Source organism: Bicyclus anynana, chromosome 19 (assembly GCF_947172395.1).
Source record: "Bicyclus anynana chromosome 19, ilBicAnyn1.1, whole genome shotgun sequence".
NCBI classification, from domain to species: Eukaryota; Metazoa; Arthropoda; class Insecta; order Lepidoptera; family Nymphalidae; genus Bicyclus; species Bicyclus anynana.
Window position 1 is genome coordinate 8,651,145 of NC_069101.1, and position 12,446 is coordinate 8,663,590.

The window sequence follows — 12,446 nt, forward strand, 5'->3', positions numbered from 1 at the left end:
TGGGAAGCACCAGATTAAATGAGATTGTGGATTACATTTTATTAATTTTTGCTTTCACACGTAAGGTGCCCCTGTAGACCGGGAGCCCCGTATCATTGATTTGGCTGATACGGCGGTAGTTACGACCCTGGTTAATAAGCCGTCGATCCTTGTCATTATCATTAACAAACTGATAATGATAAACAGACAACTATCATCCTAAGCCCGTGAGTCCGCACAGAAGCAGCATGTTGAATCTAAGCTCCAGGTTAGGCTCTCTCTTATAAAGAGGGAGGCCTGACCCTGTAGTTGGCTTTGAAACTAAAGGGGAATGGCCATCCCCGGCTCAGACCTACCCTAACCACTCGGCAGTTTGCTTATATCTAAAAAAATCTTGATAATACTACTATAATAGTGAAATCATTACTTACCAATTAAAGTTTGCTACAACGACATTTTTAATTTGTCCACAACGGGGACAAGCAAATGTTACTTTGCCACTTTGGTACACCGGCGAACAATTAGCCCTAGAAGAGTGATAAAAAATGTATTTTTCTTTAATACTTTTACTAAACCAATTATTGAATTAGATACTTATTTTTACATCTTATTATCATCTCCATATATTTTTATACGCGGGTATACCTGGGTTTCCTGGGCCGGTGTTGTATAGGCCGCTGGCCATTCCCCTTTAGTTTCATAAAAGATAAAAGATCTTATAGAAATTGATAAATATTTTTCAAGTTGTTTTATAGATATAAAATTTTGTTAGCGTACTATTTCATTATATTTATTGCACGGACTACTCTATAGATAATTGATATATTTATTTAGCGTTCCCGCTGTTTTGAAAATTATTTATTTTTAATATCCAACGCAAATAACCCTATGCTTTAGGTGTATAACTGTGTATGTCTGTGTACGAGCCCTCGTAGCTCTGAAACGTGTGAACTGATTTTCATTTAGTTGCTGTTTGATTTTTTTTATTCGAGAAAGTTTTTGTGATATAACTACGATATTGTAAATACGACAAGGCGTTTCGGTCTCAGGCAACAAGTAGAACAATTCTACTATGCTAAGTATAGAAGTAATCTTGATTCCCGTTCTGTAAAATCTCAATATTTTTTTACAAGCATCTTATAAAATAATAGTTTTAATTAATACAAATGTAGTGTACGACACTTCTGAGTGTGACTCCCACTTTCGCCACCCTCCTTTAAAAATGTTTTATTAACATTTAATTATTACGTTTAAATTTTCACGAATAATTAAATTAAGTTGCTAGCTTGTGTCTATTATAGAAATTAAAATTAAGCAAATTCTTGTGAAATTATTTAGTCAATGTAAATATTTTAGATTCCAAAACCAACTGTTTTACATTGAAAAGTAATTCTACAGAATAGTAAACATAATTTAATGTTACAAAACACCCTACCAAACATTTACATTATGTTAATTAAATGACTACTGTAAATACTCAGTTTTATTAAACTAATTATTTTTTCCGGTGGTCAGGGCTCCAGAGTGAGGATCCTCCTCACAATACGCGCCGTCTCAAGAATCATTGCCTTCTGTATCCGACTCTTGATCCAACAATTAAGCGAAAGCTTCTTATGGTGTTGGTCGAACTTTTCGCTGTAAGACCATTGACTGAAACAACTATCGGAAGAATAATATTTGACTCAACATTCCAACATGGCGGTAATCCCGTGGGCAAGGTCCAAGTATTTTGATACTTTTCGACTTTCACCAGATTATCGTCATGTGGAACAGTAATCAACAATTATTGCACGACGCACCCACCGATCGACTAGTACTATATCATTTATAATTCTGATATTATTATTACTTTAGGTAAAGTTTTGTATCTAAATGACTTCCCTTTTAACTCGTTTAATACAAACCTTACTTCCGGACGTATATTTCGTATTTTTATAACTCTTTTAAATACAAAATTTACCCAGAGGAAAGGTAAAGGTAAAGATAATCGCTAGTCATTTCAAACCTAAAATAATTATCTTAAATTTATGAAAATATATTCGATTAAATATAAGCTTAGTTGTAAACATAAATCACGTCGAAAGAAGCATACATAATTATCATCGAACTTCACGTGGTAAGTCCGTTTGATTTTCAATAATATTCATCGTAAATATACATATCGACATTACCAAATAATAGTATGTATACATTTGGCAATTTCAATACTTAATTAATCCCCTTTGATTCATAGTAGCAAGTCAGCCAGTTTAGTGCGACATCGAATAGGTAATTGGGTAGATATTGTGGAGGCAAATCGGGATATTGCTGCCTGCATCTAACTGAATCCAAAGTTGTACGAATATGCATACATTGGGCTAACGCGCGGCAATTTCAGTTATTCATGACTTGTGATTTCATTAATGTGTAAAGTTTTGCTACTAAATTGCATGTAGTTCGTATGTGCAGCTATGTTAAGTCTAATATGACAATATTACACATATACTATAGATAGTCAAGTATAAGGATAAATAGGGTTTTTCAGTCTTGCTACAAACATTATAGCAGGGGAGTCCGGGATGCTAAATTTGCAGTTACTAAACCGTCGTTGGAATTGATTACATTCGGTAGATTAGATGATAGAAATAATAAATGGTTATATACTTTATTCGTTTTCAGCGGTGGAAAAAAAAAACTCACTCTTCGGCTTCCCTACTATTAAGGTCTTTATAATTATTCCCTCTCGAAGTACACGCCTGACTCGGCAGAGGTCTAATTAGTTCTTAAAACTTTTTTTTTTTAATGACTGAAACTGCAATCTTACCTGATGGTAAGTGATGATGCAGTATGCGCGGTGAATTTACAAAACGGAGATCCTGGGTTCGATCCCCGGCTGAGCCGATTGAGATTTTCTTAATTGGTACAGGTCTGGCTGGTGGGAGGCTTCGGCTGTGGCTAGTTACCACCCTACCGGCAACAGCGTACCACCAAGCGATTTAGAGTTCCGGTGCGATATCGTGTAGAAACCGAAAGGTGTGTGGATTTTCATCCTCCTTCTAACAACTTAGCCCGCTTCCATCTTAGGCTGCATCATCGCTTACCACCGGCTAACTTGTAAAGAATAAAAAAAAATACATTAAATATTTTAAATAATACCAATATTCCCATTTCCCCAAAGAATACAATATCCCTATAATGTTTAAAAGTAGCAAATATTCTTAATATAAAGATCATTAACCTGTAAGTCCTAATTAGAATTAAAAATAATCAGTGGATAATAATTGATTATCACAACTATTTTATCTTGGCATTAATATAAATAAAACTACTTTACCAGAATTTGTTTAGACAGTCCACTTTGTACTGGAAAAATGCGTCTGTTTTTCATGATGTCATTAGCCGAGATTTAGTAGTGTGGGTAAATCTAGCACCAGAATACTAGTGAAAATGAATGCAGAACCAAATTTCTTACTCAAACTGTGCACGGAAGATATTTTTCTCAGACTTGTTCGAAAAGCTCTCTGGTTGCTAATGATGATATATTAGGTACCAGCAAATGTTCCACCAGGTGGACTGACGACATCAAGCGAGGCGAAGGGATTCGCTGGATGCAGGTGGCTCAGTATCGAGATGTTTGGAAGGCCCTACAAAAGGCCTATGTCTTGCAGTGGACGTCCATCGGCTGATATAATGATGATGATTATGAAATGTTTCGCTTCTTGAACTAGGTACTTGATGGTTTGGATGGTTTACACCTAGTGGACCGAGGACATCAAGCGGGCGGCAGGGAGCCGCTGGATGCTGGCGGCTCGAGACCGTTTTGTTTAAAACTCTATGCAAGAGGCCTATGTCCACCTGTGGTCGTCCAACGGCTGATAAAGATGATAATGAGATCCGCGATTTAACCCGCATAGTTTTCAGTTCTGCGGTAATACTGGGATAAAATATAGCCTATGGCACTCAGAAATAAAGTGGATTTTGATCCCGACTTTGGTAATTTTAGCCCAATTAAATTTGCCCAAATTTAATTGGGCAAAAGTTGGGCAATTTTTAAAAACCACTGGATTAGATAGATGAAAACAGGCCTGTTTTATAATATACCTAAAGATAGATGGCCAAAAGGCCAAAACTTTAAAACCAAAACCAAAAGGGATCATAAACAAACTTGCACACGCATCGTTTTATATTCACTGCACATTTGCTCAGATAGCAGAGAGATGTTTATTTCTGGAACGAATGAGTACAAAATAATTGAACGCGTTAGAAATTCGTACGTTTGCAAAATTACTACAAATTGTAAAGTTTCGCGGAATTCACCAACATTAATTAAACCGCTGGTGAAATAGGATGATAAGTTACAAATTGGCTGTTATCTCATCTGATGGTAAATGATCATGTATGGTAATTAGGTCATTACGTAATTACCATACATGATATAGGAAATCACTCCAAAAACATATTCACAAAAAGCCTATGTCCTGCAGTGGACGTCCATTGGCTGATATGATGATGATGATGAAACCTACAATATCAATCAATACGAGAATTCAATGTAACTTTCCTTTGTTACAGATGGCAAAATGCATACATATAACTCAACCGACCTCGAGCATGACAACTCGTCTGAAGGCGGCTATACGCCGTATAGTGATCGGATAGAAACATACCTGGTGCCGGTCATATTTGCTATTATATTTATAGTAGGCGTTCTGGGCAATGGGACGCTAGTCATTGTCTATGTCCGACACAGGGGCATGAGAAATGCACCTAATACGTAAGTATATCCATAAATCTAACTAACAACATAATATGCTAGTAATTCTTTCGATTCGCAGGGCGTAGGTTCGATTTTTTTGTTATTCTTCACAAGTTAACCCTTGACCACAATCACACCTGATAGTAAGCGATGATGCAATCTAAGGTGGAATGGAAAGATGAAAATCCACACCCCTTTCGGTTTTTACACGACATCGTAACGGAAGGCTAAATCGCTTAGCGTTACGTCTTTGCTGGTAGAGTGGTAACTAGCCACGGCCGAAGCCTTCCACCAACCAGACCTGGACCAATTAAGAAAACCTCAATCGGCCCAGCCAGGGATTGAACCCAGGATCGTTTTGTAAATCCACTGCGCCACGGAGGCCGTCAAAATTCTGGTCTGGGACATACACCTCCAACTTTTCGGATAGGTACGTGGATTTTAAGAATTTAAATATCACGTGTCTGAAACGGTGTAGAAAATCATCGAGAGGAAACCTGCATAGCTGACAATTTTCTCAATTTTCTACGTGTGTAAAGTCTGCCAAATCGCATTGGCCAGCGTGGTGGTCTATTAACTTAACGCCTCTCATTCTGAGAGGAGACTCGTGCTCAACAATGATCCGGATATGAGTTGTTGAGAACACAAAGAAGACGTAATGTAATCTTGACTTTATCTTTTAATTTATCACACACTTAATCACGATTGTGCTGCCATTTATTGTTAGCTCATTTAATCATCATCCAATAAGTTCACGTGCCTGTCAGCATAACATTACAGGATCAGTTTTGCCACGCTGCAGGCACGTGGACTTATTGGATGGAGTGGCTAGCACAGTTATGACATCCAAATGGTTAACCATCTTCCGAAAATTAAACGTTCAAATTAGTATACCTCGGATGCAGGCTACGAGATATCTCGATATCCGATAATGTCACGTTGTCAACTAATAGCAGCAACATAGGGAACTTCGTTGCCTTTTAGTCCCATCGCAAAAGAGAGAGAGAGTCTTTCTCTTTTAATTTTCAAGTCATTTTCTCTTCATGAAATATGCCGGGTTGGATTTGCATAATTTGTACAATAAACCGTGTTTCTATCCAAATTAATTTGTCCACAGATACATATTCTCATTGGCGCTGGCAGATTTACTCGTGATTCTCATCTGCGTGCCCTTTGTATCGGTCATATACACGCTGGAGTCGTGGCCCTGGGGAGAGGCGATCTGCAGGATATCGGAGACTGGGAAGGACATCAGCATTGGAGTATCAGTGTTCACCCTCACAGCGTTGTCGGCTGAACGATATTGTGCGATTGTCAACCCTTTTAGGAAGTTGCAGGTAAGAATCTATACTTATAATAAAACTGGTCGAATTCTATACATTTATTCGCAATTTGAGATTTTACTTATACCATTTGTTTAAATTAAAAACAAACGTTACCGTGGCGTAGAGTAGGTACTACTAGCGCCATCTAGAATCTATACATAAAATACGAATTTTGTACATTGGAGATATTTTGAAAATTTTTGTTGGGGGACATTATATAATCGATACTAAAGCTAAAAATATTTGTTTTTCTGTCTGTCCGTGTTTTTCTGTTATTCGGGCATCACGCTGAAACTACTGAATAAATTCAAATGAAACTTGGCACGGTTTTAGACCATTATACGGAGAAGGTTATATTATATTTTTATTGCGATAATAAAATAAAAAGGGGGTGAAATAGGGGTTGAAAGTTTGTATAGAAAGTCCTTCATTTATAGAGTTACAGTTTTAAAAATATGTTCATAAATCATAAAAAAATACAAAATATAATTTCTTCAAAACTTTTTAAAATTCAAACTCTAAAGTGGTCAAATAGGGCTTGAAAGTTTACATTGATTTCCACGCGGACGAAGTCGCGGGCGTCCGCTAATTCACAACTATAGTGCTCGCCACGGATCTTAATGTTTGTGAAGTTAGCTAGGGTTATATTCTGCAGCTGCATTATAGTCGACACATAACATAAACATTTGTTTAAATTAAAAGGTTGCTATATATCCTTTATTTACTATTTCCTTTGTTGTAATAGACTTCTAAAGTCAATGGCGTGCACAACAAAGATTTTGACTAAATTATGCATTATAGGTACAAATCGTACAAAATAGAAAATTCCTTCCACAATCAAGGTTCGTAATGAGTCCAAAAGGTAGGCAGTGCATTTTCGCATCTATGAAGTGTCTGTCACTGTCTATAGTAACAGTTAACATGAAAAAACATGAACGATTTTTTATTTCTTATTATTTTCTTTTTTTTAATATTCTTTATTTCATTTATTAAGTTATTTCTCTTAATGAAAACCTGAAATAAAAATACAAACCAGTATTTCACTTTTAAAAGATCTGAATTAAAGACAATCTAAATGCATTTTTATGCTTTTAATAAATAGGTATGTACAACTCAGGGCTTTTTATATTGGAATACCAAAACATTATCTTGCACAAAAAAAAATATCTTAAAGAAAAATGTTGAAAGGAGCAAAATACTGCTTTTGTGTCGCAATTTTCAAAGCCAAAAATGTCTGATACGTTTGAAGGCTTATGAAAGCGACTGATGGAGGTTCATTACATTGTATTGATTCCTGAAAGTAAAAGTCAAGATTTTCGCAGTAAAGTGAACCTGCCTAACATCATTTGTAAATCAGTAGAATTTGCAGGTTAAATTTTGAAAATGGATGGAAACGTCTGGCTCAGAATCATATTTTAAACAACTTCAAAAAAAGAGGAGTGGGATTACCTTGAATGTTTTTTATAAGGGTATAGGTACTAAGGGTACATCCGTCCTTCAGTGTCCGAAGACCAGTGGATATGACCTCTGTCCCCGATTCCGGAGGATGTAGGTTCGAATCCACCTCCAACTTTACAGTTATGTGCATTTTAAGAAATTAAATCACGTGTCTCAAACGGTGAAGGAAAAACATCGTGAGGAAACCTGCATACCTGAGAAATTTCTTCATTCTTAATTCTCTAACACAAAATTATGTATGGTTATGTAATTTTTAATAAAAATCAAAATAACGAAATTACCCGTACTGTGGCGCTTTCATTACTTATGCTAGGTCACACTAAAAACATAAAAATTAAATATTTTTAATAGAAAAAAAATTATAAATATTTTATTAGAATACATTTTCACGTGCAAACCTATTTTGATGTAAATAGAGGGTATTCATCTGTTGTGTGATATTGTAGTGAAATACCTAGTTAATTTAGTTACTAATTGGAACATGACAAGGTGTCCTAAACTAAACGCTCTCTAATTAGGAAGTTGTGTCTATCTCGTTAGTGAAACTCTGGTGTGGGTTGGTGGGAATGTGTTTGTTGTGTCATTTACACAAACCGGTAACAAAATTACTTTGACATGTAAATGTTGTTGTATTAAATGTTATATTATGTTATACACTAGTGTCTGTAAGTGTCGATGTAATATTATGGGAACCACTGTCTGAGCAAATAAAATATTTATTAAAGAAGAACGGCGAGATTTAATGTATTTTGGGACTAGCTGATAGAAGTAGCGTGGTTATTGGAAACCTATTAATAGTTGTTCATCGTAATTAAACTATGAAAAAAGTTAATGGTAAGCAGTCTTAAAAAGCAGGGAAAAAGATATACTTTAAATTAGTAGGTACCTTATTTATACACAAATGTGAAAAACACCACCGCTGATATACAATTGCGTGACTGTTTCATAAATACGAGACGGCGTTTTTGCAAACGACTTTTTTGTTTATAAAAAGCACATTTTTCTTTTGATTTCCGTTCTGTAAAATCTTAATATTTTTTATACAAGCGTGTTACAAAATAATAGTAATACGATTACAACTTTTACAACTTTTTGAATCGTTATATCTCAAAAACGGTGGCTCGTAGAAAAAAAGAAATTAACAATTTTTTGTAGATAATTTTATGATCTACAATTTTTGTCTGAGGTATTTTTATGATAAAACTTAACGTTTTGCTGAAAATCGCGAAAAACTAATTTTTTGACCTTTGACCTTGAATATTTTTTTTTCCTTACAGGGGTAAGATGGGGAACTTTCAGATTTTATTTCTAAAGATATTTTAAATAATCTTACCGGTATTCAGCTTGGTGGGAATTTAGGTAACTTCAAATGTTTAAATTGACCGGACTATAGTTTTATTATTCGGTATTTTGAATAAATCTTTGATTGAATTTGGTTATCAAACGGGAATTTTTATTATTACTTTTGTAGTCGCTTCGCATTAGTTCCGCAAAAGTCAACGTATTGGATTGGAGTGCCAGGGGTTATCATAACAGGGTTATCAATGCTGTCAGTCATTCACCTCTAGAGTCATCTTATCTGCGTGACCGAGTAATCCTAATCGTTAATTAGCAATCACAACGATTTTCCAAGTAGGGATATTAACTTTCCCCGTGAGAATTTCCGATTTCTCTTTTCGTCACGATGTAGGTAAAGTCACAGAACTTATAACACTTAAGCTGTGATTCTTTTACACGTGGGCACAATAATATAGTAATTAGGTCTAATATTACGTATAAGTTTTTCTTAAGGGGATAAATATAATAAATACTCCATAAGCTAAATACGTTAACTTTAAAAAATAGTTTTCTGAATCATATATTTAAAAAATTATGAGAATGTATTTATTGAATTTTGTTTTGTATTAAATACTTAATGTTAAATTCTTTTGGTGAGCAGTTGCCTAAAATTCTGTTTATAAAACTTTTATATTGTTTGAAGCTGCTGGATGCTGGCGGTTGAAGACCATGATGTTCATAAGTTTTTATTAATTTATTTCTTTTATATTTCTATTTCCTTGTAGGCCTATGTCCTTGTCTATTGAACATCCATAGGATGACGATGATGATGATGAGAATGCCAATCTTGAGGTTTCAAAACTAAGCCTTTTTTTATTATTCTTTACAAGTCAAATCGCTTGGCGGTACGTCATTGTCAGCCAGCTGTTATTGGATGTATGGTTTGTTTCAGCTTCGAAAACTGCCATTGGTCTGTGCAACAATCATATGGGCGGCTGCACTGATCTTCGCGGCACCGGCGGCGTTCTTCTCCAGCACTATTTATCATGAAATCGAAAACAATTATACTATTATATACTGCTCGCCATACCCTGAGACTTGGGATAATTATGCCAAGTAAGTAATTTTAATAGTAGAACTAAGCTAATACTATAAACGCGAAAGTTTGTATCGATGTTTGTTTGCTTGGATGTTTGTTACTCTTTAACGCCGCTACTACTGAAGCGATTTGCCTGAAATTTGGAATGGAAACAGATTAACACATAGGCTACTTTTATCTTAAGAAAACTAACTAACTTAAGTAATCCTTAAACTTAAGTAATTTGTGAAATACTTAATTCCACGTGGACGAAGTCGCGGACGTCCGCTAGTAGAGCTATATGTGACTATGCTCGTTATGAAAGAACTACCGCTATGCTTATTCTTTCGCCAAGCAGCATTGCTCTGTACTGGTCTAAGGGCTAGACCCTGGCTGGTCTGGGGCTGGCGCGTATGGTTGCTAATGAATTTACAGTCACATGAAGCTTAACCTACCTTAGGTTGTTGGATAGAGGGTGGCATTTTGTAGATGTTCCTCGCGTGTTTTCCTAAGATTTTCCACTTACCGATTCTTATTGAACATGATTTTAAGTTAAATATTACTTATAGCAGACGCCGCGCGGTTTAACCCGCGTGATTCCCGTTCCTGTAGGAATACGGAGATAAAATATAGCCTATATGTAGGCTAAATATAGCACCCGGGGGTAGTGTAGCTACCCAAGAATTTTCCAAATCGGTTCAGTAGTTTCATAGCCTATTCAATGCAAACAAACAATCAAATCTTTCCCAATTGATACTAATTACATAAAGATATTGTGTTTTGTACTTATATGTTTAATTAATCTTAGAAAAGTGTCAGATTGTAAAAACTCTTTTTGAATAGCATAGTCAGACTGATAAGTGACATTGGCTTTAAGAGGGTACGGGGATGGAAAGGTGGGAAAATTTGTATGACACTCTGTTCTTTAATTTTTTTATGGTTAAGATTCTACTAAGTGGATGAATTTACAGGCATCTGCTAGTTATTATTAACAGTATTATTTGTATTATTAATGAATTTTTGGACGTCTGGCTTTATTAAAAATACCAATCTCTTTCATTCTCTAGATGGATGACATTAACGAAAGCGATCGTTTACTACGCGCTGCCGCTCCTCGTGATCGCATTTTTCTACTCGCTAATGGCGCAACGGCTGCTGGCGAGTACCAAGGAGATGCCGGGCGCGCTACACGGCGGCCAAGGCGAGGCGCAGGCTAAGGCGAGGAAGTCCGTCGCCTGCATGGTCTTGATATTTGTTATTGGTAAGATTTAAGATGACTAATTTGTTTTTTTTTTGTATTTAAGTATTATGGAATTTGATTATTTTAAAAAATGAGTTGCTGGCAAGTATCAATGATACACGCTACAGTTACGCTACGAGGCACGGCCTTGAGATTTGTTAAAGGTAAGTTATAATACTAATAGTTTTTTTTACGACGAGTAAAGCGAGGCGTAGCCTCTGCAAGGAAGTCCGTGTGTATGGTCTTGACATTTGTTATAGGTTTTAAGTTTAAGTTTTAATATACCTGGTTGGATTTTTTTACTTTATTAATGCACTATCGAACTCGAATCAATGCTGCTTTAATTTTGCTAAGTTTAGTTTTGTTGAAAAATTGAGTCACTGGCTATTATCATAGACTTCCCGGGCGCGCTACATGGAAGGCATGCCGAAGTGCTGCCTAAATTCGTAGCTAACATAGTCTTGATATTTGTTATTGGTAAGTTTTAATACATCTAACTGGATTTTCTTCAAGTAATATAAACATGGGGACTAAAGAAAATAGACTCGACTCAATACTGCATTAATTAAACTAGTTGCTGGCTAGTACCAAATATATGCTGGCGTGCTACACGGAAGGCAAGGCGATAAGGCGATGCGCTGTTTAAGTTCGTAGCCACCATGTTCTTGATAATTGTTATTGGTAAGTTTTAATACATCTAATTGGGTGTTCTCCAGGTAATTAGAACATTGAGTTTTAATTAACTAAAGAAAATAGACTCGACTCAATGCTTTAATTAAACTTGTTGCTGGCTAGTATCAAAGATATGCCGGGCGCGTTACACGACGGCCAAGACGAGGCGCTGCCTGAGGCAAGTAAATCCGCAGCCTGCACAGAACACTGCATAAAGTTCTATTTCTAGTGGTAGCTTTTATGGTCTTGATATTTGTTATTGGTAACTTAGAAACACCGCTAATTGGATTTTCTTCAATTAACTTAAGCACCATCAAGTTACGCATTGTTTAAAAATTGAGTTTGTTATTTAAGTACGTGGCTTGGAAAATATATTTTTAACTAAGATTAGAAAGCTGTTGGTTATATTTATTTAAGTAAGTTTCATAGACTGAGCCTTTGATCAAATTACTAAGGATTTGCATCATATTCAAATTCACCAACCAAATTGTACGTCGTTTTTTGAGGGAGACGAGGTAAACTAACACATCGATGATATTAAACACCAATAAATTTATTCTGTGTTCTAACACTACACACAAATATAAATTTGATTCGCAATACACACACACACACACGTGTAATTTTTACACAGACTAATAAACACATCACTTAGATTCGTTTTACAGAATATTCGATAAC

At 35.7% G+C, this 12,446-nt stretch overlaps 1 protein-coding gene across 1 annotated transcript in view; it reads left to right on the forward strand.

The window, feature by feature from the left end:
- LOC112045326 (neuropeptide CCHamide-2 receptor-like) overlaps window positions 1-12,446 on the forward strand; it is a 99,038-nt gene that overhangs the window by 70,251 nt on the left and 16,341 nt on the right. The window contains exons 2-5 of the mRNA XM_024081466.2: window positions 4,531-4,732; window positions 5,832-6,051; window positions 9,728-9,891; window positions 10,921-11,114. Coding sequence (XP_023937234.1) covers window positions 4,539-4,732; window positions 5,832-6,051; window positions 9,728-9,891; window positions 10,921-11,114 — 772 coding nt within the window. The 5' untranslated portion in view covers window positions 4,531-4,538. The remainder of the gene's footprint in view (window positions 1-4,530; window positions 4,733-5,831; window positions 6,052-9,727; window positions 9,892-10,920; window positions 11,115-12,446) is intronic.